Consider the following 17,501-nt stretch of genomic DNA (forward strand, 5'->3'; position numbering starts at 1 on the left):
CGGATGATTTTTGACATTTCGAATAACCTTGGACTTGATCTATTGGGGACCCTATCGCTGGTCGCGGTTGTCGGGAACAAATGTTTTATAATGGGCTGCATGTTAAATAATTGCGTTTGGATTCGTGCGAAAATAAATAATGAGATGAAGTGTTCTTGTGCTGCCATCTACATTTGGTCTACTGCAAGCAAGTGACATTTTTGACATTGCACAATCATAACCTGAAAATTTATTTTTAACCACCACCGCTGACGCTTAAACGTTACCAAAACACAAAAATATTTTGTGATTTTAACTTAAATTATTTGTACATCAGGTGAGCCGACTAGTGTTCGACGACTGGACGTTTCATAAATAAATAAAGACGATAACTTTATACTAGGTATGGCTTCGACGCTTGATTCGTACGTCAACAATACTGTGTCCATTATAACCTCTGATGGTCGGAATTTCGTGGGCACACTGAAAGGTTTCGACCAAACGATAAACATAATTCTCGATGAATCACACGAACGGGTATTCTCCACAACGGCTGGCATCGAACAAGTCGTTCTCGGTTTGCATATCATCCGCGGTGACAACATCGCCGTCATCGGACAAATTGATGAAGTGTTAGATAGTAGACTTGATTTTCATACAATTAGAGGGGAACCGTTGGGACCGGTTGTACATTGAGAGAGTGAGTGAGTAAAGTGGAAAATGAGAAACAAAAAAACATTTTTCGTTTGTTTTGCACTTTCTTTTTTATTGGAAACTATGCCGTCTCGTCTGCTGTGTAACAATTTTTTTTTTTGGACGGGCTAAGAACTAAGGATCTATAAACGTCCGCTGCTAATGCAATTTTAAGTAAAACAAAACAGGCATATCAGGGGTGGGGTGGTTCTTCTACAAAATCACGATATTATTCAACTAGAGCGTTATACACACACCGACAAAAATTACATCACATTTCTACCAAAACTAATGCAAAATCACAACTGCGGTCATTTTCCGTCATTTTACACCTCAAACAATATTCAACTCGATTTTGAGACTCAATGTGTCCATGATGATGAAGCCCTTGTTGATCAGTTCGCTTATGTTCGCATAGTCAACGAATCCGAATCCACGGGGACTGATTTCTTGTGTGGGACGATGGAATGCCAGGATATCCGGTTTGGACATTATTGTCTCGTGTCTGGTTTCGTTCAGATTTCGATGGATCGTGCTGATTCGTATCCGTCCGCGGAATGGCTGTTTGATTTTCGGAAAAGTGAAGCAAAGTTTTAGGTCATTGTAAAAGTGGAAAACTTGTGGTGACAGAGATAGTGCTTCAGAAATCGAAATTGGATTTGGCTAACACTCTGGGCAACAAAGGCTTTGTGCACAAATGGTCGCATTGTTTGTTGATCAATGTCTCGATGCTGTTAGTTCAAGACACGCATCCGTTGGTCCCAATGACGTCTGTGGTTCTACTGCAGCCGTTTCACAAAAAAAAGTAATAGAAACGGGACAATCATTGATGCCTTCGATGTTGTCCTAACTATACCTATGAAGACTTATAAAGTGGTTATCTGACCTCCCGATACCCTAGACACCTACAACTGTCCCGTTCTCATTACATTTTATATTTTTGTGAATCGGCTGCAGTGGAATCACAGACGTCACTTGGACCAATGGATACGTATCGAGACCTTGTCCAACGGATATTATTGCCATAAAGTCCCATCTTCGCCGCCACATGCGTGAACAAGTAACTTACCCAATCCAAATGAAAATCGTTATCCGATCGCATGAGGTGTATATGTAGGCCGATGTGATCCTTCATTTCCGGTGATATTTTTATCCGCGCACAGAACCGATATCCGTGAGGCGACGTGAACACCTCATTGCTGTAGTACATTTTATTCGGATCGGCTCGCATCGATTTGATTTTGCTGTGAAATTGTGTTATTTGCCAGACCAGGACTCCGTTACTATAACGCGCCAGAATGTCGCTGGAAAGACAGGCCTTTGACATGTCCAGCGTTAACTTATCGATTTTGGCATCCTTTTCGCGATTCTGCTGTTCCAGCACAACGATTCGTTCGTAGAGAGCTTTGAGCAGATCTTCGGTTCCGTTGGTATTTTTGTTTGGTGCGTCCCAGAGTTTGTTCTCTTCGATTGATTTGAATTCGAATGAAATGTTTTGCTTAAAGGATGCCATTAAAAGCTGTCGAACAAATGAGAAGTGCGTTGCATAAGGAAATCCTTTTTTGCATCAGAGTCAGAATGATTGACTTACATTCAAATGAGACGCCATTTCCTCCTGCACATGCGCATCGATTTCACTTTGTGCGTTTGCCTTAAATGTGCATCCGCACTGTCGGAATGTACATTCGATCGCAGGAATTCGTTCGCGAAACGAACATTCCAAAATGTGTGTGTCCATCGCAAGCGGAGAAATGCTTATTTGGCATCCAAATGAAGAGTTCGGGCATGACTTTCGCATATTTTGAATTTCCCGTCTCGTAAAATTGTCGGGAAACAGATCGTTTTCGGTCAACGGTTTATTGTCGATGGGGCAGCAGTTGGTTTTGTTTCTGCGAAAGAAATGACAGGTTTAAATGAGAGGAATTCGTTTACGATTAACTCAAGTGGCGTTGGATGGGATTCACTTACTTTATCCATGAAGTGATACACTTTTTACAGAATCGATGACCACAAGAAGTTAAAACTGGTTCGTTCAACCAGTAGATACATATGGGACATTCAAAACGGGATTCCAGTTGAGATGGTTCATCGGACTGAAACGGATACAATTTTCATTTGGTTAATCTTTTTCTTCCAATTCAAACGTGATTCACCGTGACGAAAATGACCGGTTAGGATAAAATTGTGATTGACCGAGTATTCTTCACCCAATGTGTATTAACAGCTAAGGGTAATGCAAACCTTCACTGGATGATTACAAACTTTAAACTTTTGGAATGTGCACAAATGGTTCGTTGGATAGGTTTCGGCGCTCTAAATACTAAACGCGCATCTGTCGGTCTCAGTTACGTCTGTGCTTCTATTGCAGCCGCTTCACAAAATTTATTAAAAAGTTATGGCAACAGGCATTCTATGGTGCAGCGGATATCTAGGGTGTCGTTAGTTCAAATAACCACTCAATCGTTCTTCACTACATATTTTTAGTACAATATGGAAGGTAGACATGTATGAGTAACTTTTGCCTTCCTTCGATATTGTTCTAACGATAGGTAATGAAGATCTCACGGTACCCTAAATACTCGCAGCACCAACAACTGCCTCATTCGCATTACTTTACAAACAACAAAGTTGTGAAGTGGCTCCAGCGGAACCACGAGCATCATTGAGACCAACGGATGTGTGTTTCGTATGTACTCACGGCACTGACACCTATCCAACGCACTAAGCCACCGATTGTGTACAATAACTGTGTTATGGGACTATTATTTAGTTATTCGCTTATAATTGATGAGTTGAGATGAAGAAGATAATTTTGAAAAATTCACTGGAGGAATTCTACTGATGCAATCGTAAGTTCTACAGTATATTGAGGGTGTCACTGTATTCAAATTGACCCGATAGTATCCTTAGTTTGTTCACATCATTGCTCTTTACCAGCCAATTGTTTTTAAATAGGTGAGTAGTAGTCATAGTAGTTGTAAACACTTTGAACGTGTAACTTAAATCAAAAGACGATTGAGTTGAAATTGACACAGACGACAACTTCTTTCTCAAATTGAAAGAATTCAGTTGAGGCATAGAAACCGGTTCCAATAGGAACCACCCACAAAGAGCATACCTCTTTTTATCAATCGTCTGCGAAAGTTGTGCATGAAACTATATGCACGACCAGAAGCACTCTGGATGCACTCTTTTACCTTTGTTTCTACCTGAATAGTAGCTTCTTGTGCTGAGGCTCGTCTGCCTATTGATGTGGCCATTTAATACTTAGATCAGTCTATGCGACGGTGTAAATCCAAAAACGCATCACAAATGCTTCGGTTCGTTCAAAAAGTGTAAATTGGAATGTATAAGATTAGAAAACACTTCAGACTTTGGGTACAAAAAATATTATTGATTCGATCATGACATTGGAATGTGAAGAGGAGAGAGAGATGTACAGGCAGAGCCGCCTGGTTGTTGGTACTTTAAGTGAAGTGAACGATTTAATTTTTTTAAATTAAATTTCTCCGTTTGAATCGGAGAGTAAATTCAATTCATTTTATCCCGGTCGTGCCATTTCAGGCTACGATTCTTTTATACGGATGATGGGTAGATGTGTCCCTGTATTTCGTTTAATTTCGTATTCCCGCAACAATTTCATTTTCGTCATAATTCCACATGTAGAGGGAGCAGTATTGAAACGTCAACATAGCCCTCCCTCCATACCCTTGCTATCCCACTCTTCCGAAAATGAAAACGTAAACATAAACAAATATCATGTGTCCTCTCCGTACAGTGTTGTATACGACTCCTGAATGATATTGTTCCAAGTTTTTATCAGACCGTCGGATAATGTGCCACTGATAAACGTAATGCAAAAGTGTACAATCATCCACCCGACGAACTAAAGCACAAAATTGAAAATATTTCCCAGTTGATAAGTGGGTCATAGAAAGTACCGTACAATCAGTCGTGGCATTTTGTATAATTTCGTGTAGTGTCGCTGCATTCATTAATCTGTTGTTGACTGTGTCCACAATGAATTTCATCGATCTAATTTTTATCAATTTCATTGTCGTGATTGTGATACTGGGAGTGTTGATAAATTTCATCGAACCGTATCTGCCGACATTCATAACGCAAACCTTTCGCTACGGCAAACACTCGTACAAAGGGGTGCCCAACAAAATTGCCCAACTGACCGAAATACCCAAATCGTATTTCAAGCACTTCTATGTGTTTGCGTTGATCTGGTCGATCCTGATAACGTATTTGGTGACATGGACGTACGTGGGTGGATATGCGATTCCGGAATTTGTCGTAACCGGTCTGGATGTCATATGTGGCAGAAATCGGCAGGTGAAAAGTAGGTTCAATGCACGCATCTCTGGCCAACGTAACAAATTCAATTTTTTCGATTTACCTTTCCTCCTGTAGCAAACGCCGCATCCACTTTCATCGCAATCGTTTTGCTGATGCTACAATGCGTTCGACGATTCTACGAGACCCATTTCGTGCAGGTCTTTTCGAGTACGAGCAAAATCAATCTATCGCACTACATCGTCGGATACTTTCACTACTTCGGTGCCCTTCTGGCTATAATTTCGCAGGCGCAAGGATTTGTTCGTGGATCTCAAGCGGAACTGATTCGATGGGACGATATTACGCTACGACATAACATAGCCATTGGAGTGTTTCTGTACGCTTGGTACAACCAGTTCATATCCAATTTGATATTGGCGAGTTTGAGGAAAAATAATGCAGGTACGGCCGATCGGTCGGTCAAGACTGATTGAAATTTACTCATACCAAACATCGTTCACAGGCACAGTCATCACACAAAAGCACTTGCTACCAACGGGAGGCTATTTCGAGTCAGTCTCGTCACCTCACATGTTCTTCGAAGTCGTCATCTACGTCGCTCTGTACATCATTTTGCACAACAATTCGTCGTGGCTGTTCGTCTTGTGCTGGGTCATTTCGAATCAAATCGAAAATGCGTGGCTGACACACAAATGGTACGTGGAAACGTTTCCCGACTACCCGAAAAGTCGAAAGGCAATTTTCCCGAACTTTTTGTAGAACGAGATTCGAACACGCCCACACCCACCGCGTCTCTCGTTGAAGAGTTTTTTGTCTTTTGTGTGAAAGCAAACGGTTTCGAATGCTAAAATAAACAAAATTTATTGTCGTCAATATCACAGTGTGTCCGGTCAATTAGCCTTCAATGGAATCGTCAGGAACAGTGCCCGCATCTCTGCAATACGTCTCAAGGCACACCGATTCCGATAAACTATTCTGTTCGCCCGACTGATGATTTTCCCCGGCATAACCACTGCTGACCAGATCTAAGATATTTATGTTCCCTTGCTCGTCGAACAACACATTCGGATCGAGTGATTCGCCCTCGAATTTCGGTCGTTTTGCCTGTAGAAGCTTCCGTTTGTGATTCGCTTTGCGATTCTTCTTCTCTCCTTGCCTTTTCTTGATCAAATTCTGTTTGGTTTGTTCCTTTTCCTCCTTTTCCCGGTCCTTTCGCAGAGCTTTCTCCACCATCAGCAATCGATCATTGGACGGAGCAGCTACGCCTCGCTTTTTACCGTTGACCCAATGATTAAATGCACATGGCATCACCGCCGAATGAATAGCCGTGCATATTGTGTCGTCAATTGGATTCCATTCTATCGTCTCTAGGTGGGTGGAAGAGTCTGATTCACGTGATTTGTAGAGATCAGCTATTCGGATTGTGTTGCCGGAGCTGTCAACGAAATCAAAGATTTTAGCAAAAATTGTCAGAATGATGATCACACCCCGCTCCGAGTACCCACCTTGTCCCGATAGACTTAACATAGACCATCGCTTGAGCGTTATGTTTCCCCAGATGACTGAGCAAATATTCATTGGCGGGAAATTGTTTGATTTTTTCAATGCAGTTCAATAGCGGTACCAGTAGCGTTTCACTTTTGACTCGATACAGTCGTTGCAGGTCATATTCAACGTCACTAATTGTTATCACTTTCATGTCGGTAACACCTCCTGTGCTGGCATTAATACGAACTGAAATTGAGGAAGGTCAGTACAGCAAGAAAACGAACTTCCAATTCGAAATTGTACCTCGATGAGTTATCGTATCGGGACCGAACCGTAATGCACACCATTCTGCTATCAATTCCGCCAGAGTCATTTGTTCGGCTCCGAATTCGCACTGATATTCTAGCTTCGGTGACAAATTGACGTGCTTTACAGTGCCGTCCTTCTGTTTTTCGCAATAATCCTGGCTGCTGTCGACCACCAAGCGACAACAGTCGACGTTGTTGCGTTTCACCTTCCACAAACGGCGTGTGCGATTTGTGTCCAAAGTGAGACTCTCGCTTGATGGAACCGATGCGCCGAACTTCTGCAAATATTCTTCGTATTCCCAGATTTTATAATTGGATACGGACTCTTCCAGCGGTTGTGGCTGGCGTATGAAATTTGGATCGAATGTCCTATCGACTCGTTCGACGAACTGATTGGTTTCGAATGAAAACACCTCGTTCTTCTTCGGAACAACAATGTTCGCCTTAACGGCGTGCATGAAAGCGAGCCGGTTCTTCTCCAAACAACCCAATGACAGTGCCGGCAACAGGTCATCAAAGATGACGACGTTCTTGTCTTCGTACGTTTTGACGGTGAACGTAACATTCCAATCTGTCGATAGAATTCTGGCAGAACTCAATATTGCTGCGAGAGTCTTTAGACTGATGACAACGTCAATTGATTCACTTTGTATGAATGAGTCGTCTAGTGGATCCAATGTGATCTCCGTAATGTTCGAAAAAAAATGGTTCAAAAACGGACAGCTCAACCGTACGAGATTTCGGTACTTATTGGGGTTCACCATCAATACGACACCCGTTTGCTTGATTGTTTTTTCGTGTTCGACCGTCGCATCACCATCACTATCCGCTCGACTGATAGGAATAGCCGATTGTAACTGATAGCAAGTGTTGTTCGCTGTCGATGCGCTCTGGACCGCATCCTGCCATCGTTTCGTTATAAACTTATTCAGTTCGGTCTGCAGATCGTAGCAGTTCTTGATGTTCCGTTTGTAGAATTCACTTTTCACGAATTCGTAAAATTTCGCTTTCTCCCTGTTCCGCTCGATCGTTAACTGCCCATAGACTCGAATATCATTGCGATCGCTCATCGATACACCACTCGGATCGCCTCTCAGCTTTGCAATTGCATTCAAACACGATTGGTGCTGTTGCGAATTCATCGACGATCGTTCGGGAAATTGGGCAAACAGAACCGTTTTCGAAGGATTACCGTGGTAGTACAACTCTTTCGTTACTTCTTGGCCGGTACGAGGATCGGTTCGGATGAACTTATTTTCGGTGGGCAAATCATTTCCCAATCCATAGTTGTCCAGTAGGTGAATGTGGTCGATTTCGTTGAGATGGCAAAAGAATATGTCCTTTTCATCGTCCGAGATTTGTTTCTTGTACAGACTTGATGCTGCTGATCCGCTTCCTTTCCATAGCCTTGATTAGGATAGCGAGGAAAGTAGAAACGAAACGAGTTTGAGGTTAGAATATCGGAATTATTTGCATTGACAGTCGTCCTTACCAATTTAAATTTTTAAATTCGTCCATCGGTCTTCGATAGCAAAGTGGTGCACTAGCAGCTGTAGCATATTATGTTAAACTAATCAAACAAAATTAGCACAAGATTTTCAAAACAGTGAAAAGATGTTGTTTACGAACGTATTAATGACACACATGACACTGGAATATGATTGTAGCCATACGGGCGAGAGTTAGCGGGAACTATTTAAAAAAACACGACGTCAGAGCTGAAAATAATGTCACAGAATGTTTAAAGATGGCAAAACCCAGTTAAATTTAACTTGTCTCGGATTCAGCTGTCAAATATCGAGAGTAAGCCCAGCTTTAATTTGTATGTGATTTCTCTCATTTTAACGTGTCACCCCGAGACCAGTTGTAATAGAGTATCAGTCAAAAACCCTTAAAGGGTAAATGTGACGCAAGTCCTTTATCTTACTTTCAAAATAACTGACATCGCTAAGGGTGACGCATTGTGCGCCGTACGCAAAAAATGTGACGCAAATTTCTTTTTGTAAAACTTTCTTTCACAAATTTTTTGGGTCAATTTTTTGCGTACGGCGCACAATGCGTCACCCTCAGCGATATCAGTTATTTTGAAAGTAAGATAAAGGACTTGCGTCACATTTACCCTTTAAGGGTTTTTGACTGATATCAGTACTTTTGTAAGTTTTAAGGATAAAGCGCCAGTTATAACACACGGTGAGCTTGAAATTTTTTTTATTTGACCTCTCGTGGACATGAAATGTTTTTAGTGGTTTTTGTAGAGGGCGGCAGCACGAGTAAGAATAACATAACAAGAAAATATTTCGATGGGAAAATTTTTAATTAGATCGATTTTTCGTTTTTCTGTGCCCTGCAGGAAGCTTCGAAAATTGTTTGAAACCTACTGGTGACTTGTATGATCACAAAAATATAGTTACTGTTTAGCCTGAGGTCTAGGCTTTACAGCGATACCAATCATGACATTCATGACTACCAAGAAACATCTTTTATGAAGGAAAGTCATTCTACTATGTCGATGTGAATTTTAAAGGCTGTATCATACGTGGATTACTTATATTTTCTCTTAAAAAGTATTTTTAGTTAATTAACATAATTTAAGGGGTTAATAAAAGGTCAAAGGATGAGCTTGGATTTCATTCTGACAAAATCTTTGTTGGTACACCTGAACGACCACCCAAATTTCTTCGTATAATGTCTCATTTTTTAGTGGAAACAACTAAAATGTTGCAGAATTAGCTTAGAATGACTATTGGAGAAACTACGAACGAAACAAAAGAAAGGTTTGTTAATTTTTGACTCGAGATAATGCAGTTTACTCATGGGTGCAATTTACAAAGAAACCTATTTCGAGTTAAAAATCTTCTTTCGACCTTTTATTAACCCCTTAAATTATGTAAAATAACTAAAAATAATTTATAAGAGAAAATAAAAGTAAACCACGTATGATACAGCCTTTAAAATTCACATCGACATAGCAGAATGACTTTCCTTCATAAAAGATGTTTTTTGGTAGTCATGAATGTCATGATTGGTATCGCTGTAAAGCTTAGACCTCAGGCTAAACAGTAACTATATTTTTGTGATCAAACAAGTCACCAGTAGGGTCCAAACAGTTTTCGAAGCTTCCTGCAGCGCACAGAAAAACGAAAAATCGATCTAATTGAAAATTTTCCCATCGAAATATTTTCTTGTTATGTTATCCTTACTCGTGGTGCCGCCCTCTACAAAAACCACTAAAAACATTTCATGTCCACGAGAGGTCGAATAAAATTTTTTTCAAGCTCACCGTGAACATATCCAAAATTTTTTTTTTAGAGACGAAGAAAGCAATTTTATATGTCCCGTAACACAAAAGATAATACCAAAACCACATTTGAAACAGGAAAATCCAACTACAAGATAATTTTCATATTTGCCACTGTTTTCTGATTCTAAAACACTGAGACTTTGTCGAAGACACCGACCTTAAAATTGAAACACTTTTGGTCATTTCGCTCGTATTCTACTCCCAAAACTCTGAGACTTTGCCGAAGACACCAATTCTCCATCTGCTGCCATACATTTCGAAAAAAGTCCAAAAACATAAAATTGAAACACTTTTCCAGTTTTGGTCATTTCGCCCGTATTCTACTCCCAAAACTCTAGAGACTTTGCCGAAGACACCAATTCTCCATCTGCCATACATTTCGAAAAAAGTCCAAAAACATAAAATTGAAACACTTTTCCAATACTGCCTTATTCTACTCCCAAAACTCTGAGACTTTGCCGAAGAAACCAACCTTCCATCTGCCACAGTTCCCGAGATAAGTGTCAAAACTGAAAGTGACTAAATTTTTCCAGCTGCCCAACCATACGACGATTTTAGGAACCAACCTAGTGGATCCACACAATTTTCTACAAGAAACACATCCCAAAACAACACACATGGCCATCCATTTCATGTTAGGGTGTGTCGATTTCAATTATTTTTTTTAGTCATTCCGGGTTCCGCCCTACCGCGATTCACCCTCGCACTAGCAATAATAATCAGCAAATTTTTTTTTTTTTCTAAGTCAATATAAGCTTGCACCGTAACTTTTTCAAAAATTTTCGAGCTACACGAGATAGCTGGATTATGGGTCCGAACCAAAAAAAATCTACAGATGCTTTTGCAAAGTTTTCACTCTGTACGGCATCTAGAGGGTCTACTAGAACATACAAAAATTAAAAAAAGTTAAAAAAATGTCATTTTGGTATAGCATCAAGTTTCACTGAGGTGGAATTTTCAAGAATTTTGTAAGTGGAAAAGTCATCTCTTCTGGGTGATTTTTTTTCAAGCTATTGTTGTGATAGCTCATTTTGTAGGTATTTCAATAGCGCATCCAGCAAACATACAGTTTAGATAGATAAATTTAAATATTTTTTGGTTTCGCTGTTGGAAGGCCCAAAAATTGGGCATTTCTTTGAGTATGGAGACAATTAACATTTTAAATACAGCAAGTAAATGAAAAATTTTGACAGAAATTCAAATATTATTCATGAATAACACATTTAAAAGCTGAAAATAGTAAGATTTCGTTTTTTAAGAGAAGCCAATTTGTTATGTTTTCGAAAATACCCAAAGAAATGCCCCATTTTTGGGCCTTCCAACAGTGAAACCAAAAAATATTTAAATTTACCTATCGAAACTGTACGTTTGCTGGATGCGCTATTGAAATACCTACAAAATGAGCTATTACAACAATAGCTTGAAAAAAATTCACCCAGGTGAGATGACTTTTCCACTTACAAAATTCTTGAAAATTCCACCTTGGTGAAACTTGATGCTATACCAAAATGACGGTAAAACATTTTTTTAACTTTTTTTAATTTTTGTATGTTCTAGTAGACCCTCTAGATGCCGTACAGAGTGAAAACTTTGCAAAAGCATCTGTAGATTTTTTTTTGGTTCGGACCCATAATCCAGCTATCTCGTGTAGCTCGAAAATTTTTGAAAAAGTGACGATGCAAGCTTATATTGACTTAGAAAAAAAAAATTTGCTGATTATTATTGCTAGTGCGAGGGTGAATCGCGGTAGGGCGGAACCCGGAATGACTAAAAAAAATAATTGAAATCGACACACCCTATTTCATGTGCCAAAATATACAAAACACACATACAAATTGGCTTTTATATGGCATTTGTATGGAGACTTTGGGGAGCTCCACCTCCCAAGATATGGGTTTTTTCCAACTTTTGAACATTCCATTCTTATTTTTGGGCCATTATTAGCCTATAACCGAAATTTCAGGAAAATCTATAGAAACGTTTGGGAGTTGCTGGATCCACTTTTCCATAGGAACGAAGTAACTGACTAACTAACTAACGTAGGCGATTTCAATTATCTGAAAAAACGAAATTTTGCTTATTTTCATACAAAAATCAATATTTCGAAGTTCAATATCTCGGCCAATTTTGAAGCTGCAGTAACGTGTGATAGCTCGTTGAACTCGTATGGATTCCTAGATTCAAGGTATCCTAGTTTGGGGGTCGCTGGAGTTAAGGGGTAGAAGTCAAAAAGTTGCTGTAAATATGCTCCGCCGTCCTCAAAAAATTTTGGTTAAAACATTTTTGGTAGTGGACTTGCGTCACGCCCGCTTACTAACGTGCGGGCATGATTATGATGAAAGAGAAAGAAATATTTTGACAAGTACCCCAAGTCAAGTTACAGTAAACTGATCTTCGTAACGTAACATCTTGAAAGTAAAGCAAATACTTTGACAAGTACCCCAAGGCAGGTTATATTAACTAGTCTTCGGTTTTCTCGCTCTGATCATAACAGTTCTATACACTAATCTTAAACATTCTATATGAGTGTTAAAAGAGCGTAGAATTTTTTTTCACACATCACCCATCGAGATCAATTAAATTAACTGATTTTTCTCCTGTTTTTATACAAATTTTGACATATCACCCAGCGAAATCATAGGTTTGTTCCAAGGTCATTTCGAAATGTCAAATTTCACCCACAGAAGCCAACTTAACCTCAACTTTCAGGTTGACGGAAATTTTAACGAAAAATTTACAAAGAAATTTGTCGACGTTTAGGTTATGTGAGATGAGGATGAAATCGTCGTCGTTCGTGTTGTCAAAGTTTGGGTTCACAGTTATTTGGAACAAACCTATTGAAAGTCAAATATATTCTAGTGGCGACTGAACCGCTCGAATTTTGCTTCAATCCACCTTCGTGAGTTGGTTCTTTCAGAATTTAGGAAGGACCATTGTGAAATAAACTCTGCGACTCCGTTTAAATTGATGAAGACTAAGTATTGAACGTTGATCCCACATACATTGACAACACTGGCTTGATTGGTGTAAGATTTTGCGGCTTTCGTGAGACGTAAGCTTAAGAATTATAACAAAAGTACTTCAAATATCTTTACAAAAGAAACAAACCGAGCACACTATCGCAGAGTGGGGAGCCGAGCGATTTTTATTTTTAAATCAGCTTAAGATTGGGATGTGGATGACGTTGTAGAGCTTAAATGTCTTCAGCAAAGAAATATATATTAATTAGAGGAGCACGACAGAGTAAAGTTAACCAGGCAGGAGCGCTGATTTGACTCAGGACCTGAATAATCTAGTAGCCCTACAGCCTGGGACAGTCAAAAAAGTGCATTTTTGTTCTATACGTGTTTCCATAGAGGTAGACTACCTAGAGGAATTATGACCCGAAATTCATTGAAAAATCATATTACACACACCACTAAATCCAAAAACGTCAACTCTACTTCTTCCTTTTTTTTATTACAATAATTGTCTTGTTCCATTCATACATATATTTATTCATGTTGTCATTCATTATTCGTTCATAACACGTGTATGAGTTACAATTAAAAGAGTAAATGAAGTTTTCAATTTCTTTTTTGAATTGAAAATGCCTTTAGAAATCCTGATCCGACAAAACCGAATTTGTCCACATTTGTCCAGGGACGCAAATTGCAAGAACAGAATTTCCGTACACAGAAAACCAAAACAAGACTCCTTTTCACATTTATTGAACTTCAAGGAAACATCCTTTTACAAAAAATTGTAAACTTTTGGTAAAATTACAATTTGATATTGAAATAGTTATAACGAATTTAAAAATGTTTTTGCAATTTATTCTTGCAGATATTTGTATCATTTGCAAAATAAAGCCAGAAAGCAAACTGGTGAATTTAAGAAATATGAAACAGACCACATATAAACTAATTCAACTAACTTTCATTCACAAACACCACTTATAACGAAAAAAAATATATTTTTTAATTTGCATTTCGTTTGAAGTAATAATATTCAAAATTTCGCGGACATTTTTGGGACCATAAATTTGATATTATTCTTTTGACGTTATGAGTCCCTTAGGCCGCTAGCGCAGTTAAACGGAGAGCTCTCCGTTTAGAAAACGGTTCATCCGTTTACTTGACATTTTGAGTGTTTGAGTGTTTTTCAATCAAATTTTATTTTCACTTAAAATGTTCTACAAAAATATGATTTGACACTGAAAAAGTATTTATTATCAAATTTAATTGATATTTTAATTGATTGAAACTATTATCAACATTTATTTAAAACATTTGAACGAAATAATTGATAAACAAAAAAAACAGACATTCCACTATGAACATGTTGTTGCAAGTTTTGGTAACATTTAAGTGCCCATTCCACTTAAAAAAAGTACTCCGTGAGAGAGCAAGCTGTCAAATAAACAAAGAAAAATTGAAAAAATTCAATTTTGTCTCTCACACGGAGTACTTTTTTTGGTAAGAGGAAACTAAGCATTACTTTTGACATTAAGAGTCCCTATACTGTCTGCACACGAAGCTGTCACACACACATTTAAACATATGATTTTTCATTTTAATTTGTCAGTTTGTTCTATTGAGAGGGCCCTTGCGTGTTTCATCGATTTCAGCTGTTTTGCCATTGTAATTTGTATTGTTAAAACAGCTGAAATCGATAAACACGAAAATCATAAAAATACACTTTTTTGACTGTCCTTGGCTGTATCATGGCCCTACGTTAGTGAAGAACCGTGACGCAAGTCCGTTCACACTGAAAAATTTGACAAAAAAAAATTTCCGCAGGTATTTTTTGCGAATAAAATTTTTCAATTTATGTCACTGTTCATTTGAGTTCATTTTCATCCAGTGTATTAGGTCCCTTATTTGACGTTTCGAAAATGAAACGCTCCTGCCTGGTTTATTTTACTCTGCCGTGAGAGGAGCCATCTCCTGAAGGTGTCAACGATCGGCTGCATACAAACGTAAAAGTAATGGCTCGACTAATTTCGTTCTTTCGCGTTTTTCTTAAAGAATGACCTTATCCGAGCTATAACTTTTCTCTACGACGTCATCTAATCTACAGCTCAAGCAGAGACTTTACTCGATTTTGCAGAAATTGATCGGATCCCACTGTGACGCTATGTCGCCTTACAATTTTCCTATTTCTTTGTTTCTTTATTTTTATTTCTTACATTGATTTTGCGATTCAGTTTCTTACCAAAATTCTTTAAAACTCATTTGTATCGCGAGAAGGTTTTCTGCTTAAGCTGTAATCGCACTTACGCTGTTTAGCTCTATCTTGATTTAGTTTTTAACAATGGAAATTGGAAGGAGGTTCCATTGTTTGATCGCAAAGATGGATTCTTTTGAAAATCCACCTATCAAAACCGGACCCATTTCGTCTAGGATGGATGTATACATGGTTTGAAAGGTCTTTGCCAGTAGACCTCAAAACAGACCTCACACAGTCTCGAGCCACAGCTGGTTGCTGGTGGAAGATCTTCGAAGTTGGAAAAATAGTGTTTTTTATCCGAATTTTTTGGCCGTTATAAATGATTCTTCCGCGTGAGAATGGGCTCGTTGGAAAGTTGAGCTTAAGTACTATCGGGTCATGCCTAGTTTGATTTTGATAAATGTTTGCAAAAATTTGCAAGAAAAATTTTCAAAATCTGTGTGAACTTTAGACAGGTCTGGGCTGGTACTGATGACGCTTAATGTGAACCTAAGATGCTAGTCGTAACATACATTTTCTAAGCTTTCCATTGATACCTCATTTGCTGTGCTGGTGATTGCTGGCGAGTTTTACGAGTAGCGGTTGTACTAACATAAAACTCTGTTATGTCGGCAATCACCAGCACTGCAAATGAGGTATCAACGGAAAGCTTAGACAATGTATGTTACGACTAGCATGTTAGGTTCACATTAAATGAATTTTGCAATAGAACAGTCATCGGGTTTTATTTTCATAGGATGTGATTGTCCACTTTTTTTGTCATGGGTAAGTTTCGCAAGCCCCCAATTTCGATTGAAAATCGACCTTATTTTCGAATATAACTTCCTAAGATCAATCGGAACTAACCGGTGACCATAACCAAAATTTGTGTCTATTAATGCCCCACTTTCTAACCTAATAACAACTTAATTCATTGCCTCTTGCTTCAGTTACATCGAAAAAACCATTTTGCAACCTCCGTTTTGCCGGAGTATAAGTCCGAAAATAAGCAATTTAAAGTAAAGGTGAAACATACGTGTCTTTTAGAATTGAAAGGCAAATAAAATGAGCCATAAGTCATTCCATTAAAAAAAAAAAACATTTGTCTTCCAACGTGCTCATTTTTTTGCGATATCGCTCTTAAAGGTGATGTTAATTAGGGTGTAGCGGTTTTTACAAAATGTGTTAGTTCTTTTAAGGCTCAGCCGGAAATCCACTCAGCTGGTCCATCTGATCATTTTATGGAAGAAAAAAAAATTTCAAACTTTGATTTTGTGCTGCCGCCAGATCGATTTTTGAAAATTTCGTCGTTTTCGGTCCACATCACATATATCGATTTTTTACGGTGGGCTCAACTTTAATCTAATCTCCAGGCTTCACAGATTATTTTATAAAAAAGATCAAGTCTAAAAAATATTTTTTGAGTTCATGACTGATCGTCAAAGTTCCCCGATGGTGATTTTGAGACTTTAATCTCGCCACAAAATTTGATGAAAATGTGCAAAAATGTAAATTAAACTTTAAATATGCTAAATGGACCGCGGTGAGTCAAATACAACATCTGATTTGATTTGGGACACCTAAATTTGATATTTATCTGACAAAAAGTTGTGTTTTTGGTACATGGAATATTGTTGGCGAAAGTCGAATAACCTCAAATCAATAATTTTTTAGCTTAAAATGTATTCCCAGGTTCTGACAATGCGAAACCTTCAATTTTAAGCGTTTTCTAAGCTACCCACCGTAAAAAATCGATATATGTGACGTGGACCGAAAACGACGAAATTTTCAAAAATCGATCTGGCGGCAGCGCAAAATCAGTTTGAAAAAAAAAAATTCTTCCATAAAATGATCAGATTGACCAGCTGAGTGGATTTCCGGCTGAGCCTTAACAGAACTAATACATTTTGTAAAACCGCTACACCCTAATGTTAATGGTAAATAAAATAGTTCTACTCGAGAGGTGCCGCCTCTTAGGTGGTGCTAACTATCGAAGGAAACCACAAAAATATATGGTAAGTCCAGTAAATCAATCATATTGGAACGACAATGCGCCACCACTTCACTTTTCTATTAGAGTTCTTTGTGTTGCATAATAAAAGTAATTTGGAAACGCCGCGCAACGAATGAATTTTTATTTTTTTGTCGGTAAAATTTGCAAAAAATAAGGAAAATAAGGATTTTTTAACAAAATAAGAAGAAATAAGGAGGTTTTCATAAAAATAAGCAAAAATAAA

General features: G+C 38.4%; 4 protein-coding genes across 6 annotated transcripts; 2 read left to right on the plus strand and 2 right to left on the minus strand.

Moving 5' to 3' along the window:
* The first annotated feature begins 174 nt into the window (after positions 1 to 174).
* On the plus strand, positions 175 to 707 carry LOC119071535 (U6 snRNA-associated Sm-like protein LSm8). 2 transcript variants are annotated; one of them, XM_037176420.1, is made up of 2 exons: positions 175 to 316; positions 383 to 707. In XM_037176420.1, the coding sequence occupies exon 2, from the start codon at positions 385 to 387 to the stop codon at positions 673 to 675; it is 291 nt and encodes a 96-aa protein (XP_037032315.1). In that variant the 5' UTR covers positions 175 to 316; positions 383 to 384; the 3' UTR covers positions 676 to 707. The 2 variants fall into 2 exon arrangements, with proteins under 2 accessions (XP_037032315.1, XP_037032316.1); XM_037176421.1 differs by having other exon boundaries at positions 209 to 316; positions 365 to 707.
* A 17-nt stretch (positions 708 to 724) lies between these two features.
* On the minus strand, positions 725 to 13,507 carry LOC119071533 (TNF receptor-associated factor 6). 2 transcript variants are annotated; one of them, XM_037176417.1, is made up of 7 exons: positions 13,494 to 13,507; positions 11,904 to 11,913; positions 3,870 to 3,965; positions 2,641 to 2,765; positions 2,264 to 2,561; positions 1,742 to 2,191; positions 725 to 1,233 (listed from the first exon to the last, which is right to left on the minus strand). In XM_037176417.1, the coding sequence occupies exons 3-7, from the start codon at positions 3,930 to 3,932 to the stop codon at positions 1,006 to 1,008; spliced, it is 1,164 nt and encodes a 387-aa protein (XP_037032312.1). In that variant the 5' UTR covers positions 3,933 to 3,965; positions 11,904 to 11,913; positions 13,494 to 13,507; the 3' UTR covers positions 725 to 1,005. The 2 variants fall into 2 exon arrangements, with proteins under 2 accessions (XP_037032312.1, XP_037032311.1); XM_037176416.1 differs by lacking the exons at positions 11,904 to 11,913; positions 13,494 to 13,507 and having other exon boundaries at positions 3,870 to 4,097.
* On the plus strand, positions 4,243 to 5,852 carry LOC119071534 (polyprenol reductase). Its single transcript, XM_037176419.1, has 3 exons — positions 4,243 to 5,020; positions 5,092 to 5,418; positions 5,480 to 5,852. Exons 1-3 carry the CDS (start codon positions 4,693 to 4,695, stop codon positions 5,734 to 5,736), a joined length of 912 nt encoding a protein of 303 aa, XP_037032314.1. The 5' UTR covers positions 4,243 to 4,692; the 3' UTR covers positions 5,737 to 5,852.
* Positions 5,821 to 8,424, minus strand: LOC119071532. The gene is made up of 4 exons (XM_037176415.1): positions 8,266 to 8,424; positions 6,769 to 8,180; positions 6,483 to 6,711; positions 5,821 to 6,412 (listed from the first exon to the last, which is right to left on the minus strand). Exons 1-4 carry the CDS (start codon positions 8,289 to 8,291, stop codon positions 5,872 to 5,874), a joined length of 2,208 nt encoding a protein of 735 aa, XP_037032310.1. The 5' UTR covers positions 8,292 to 8,424; the 3' UTR covers positions 5,821 to 5,871.
* Positions 13,508 to 17,501: the final 3,994 nt, after the last annotated feature.

This window comes from Bradysia coprophila, assembly GCF_014529535.1.
Source record: "Bradysia coprophila strain Holo2 chromosome IV unlocalized genomic scaffold, BU_Bcop_v1 contig_5, whole genome shotgun sequence".
NCBI classification, from domain to species: Eukaryota; Metazoa; Arthropoda; class Insecta; order Diptera; family Sciaridae; genus Bradysia; species Bradysia coprophila.

Excerpts from the sequence above, each read along its gene's own strand:
- LOC119071535 (XM_037176420.1), top strand. The coding sequence starts at position 385 with ATGGCTTCGACGCTTGATTCGTACGTCAACAATACTGTGTCCATTATA.
- LOC119071533 (XM_037176417.1), bottom strand. The coding sequence starts at position 3,932 with ATGGCCACATCAATAGGCAGACGAGCCTCAGCACAAGAAGCTACTATT. Across the intron at positions 2,562-2,640 it reads TGTATCACTTCATGGATAAA|AAACAAAACCAACTGCTGCC; the intron begins GTAAGTGAATCC and ends TTTCTTTCGCAG. Across the intron at positions 2,192-2,263 it reads AAATGGCGTCTCATTTGAAT|CTTTTAATGGCATCCTTTAA; the intron begins GTAAGTCAATCA and ends TTTGTTCGACAG.
- LOC119071534 (XM_037176419.1), top strand. The coding sequence starts at position 4,693 with ATGAATTTCATCGATCTAATTTTTATCAATTTCATTGTCGTGATTGTG. Across the intron at positions 5,021-5,091 it reads CAGAAATCGGCAGGTGAAAA|CAAACGCCGCATCCACTTTC; the intron begins GTAGGTTCAATG and ends TTCCTCCTGTAG. Across the intron at positions 5,419-5,479 it reads TTTGAGGAAAAATAATGCAG|GCACAGTCATCACACAAAAG; the intron begins GTACGGCCGATC and ends CATCGTTCACAG.
- LOC119071532 (XM_037176415.1), bottom strand. The coding sequence starts at position 8,291 with ATGGACGAATTTAAAAATTTAAATTG. Across the intron at positions 6,712-6,768 it reads CGATACGATAACTCATCGAG|TTCGTATTAATGCCAGCACA; the intron begins GTACAATTTCGA and ends CCTCAATTTCAG. Across the intron at positions 6,413-6,482 it reads GTTAAGTCTATCGGGACAAG|CTCCGGCAACACAATCCGAA; the intron begins GTGGGTACTCGG and ends TTTCGTTGACAG.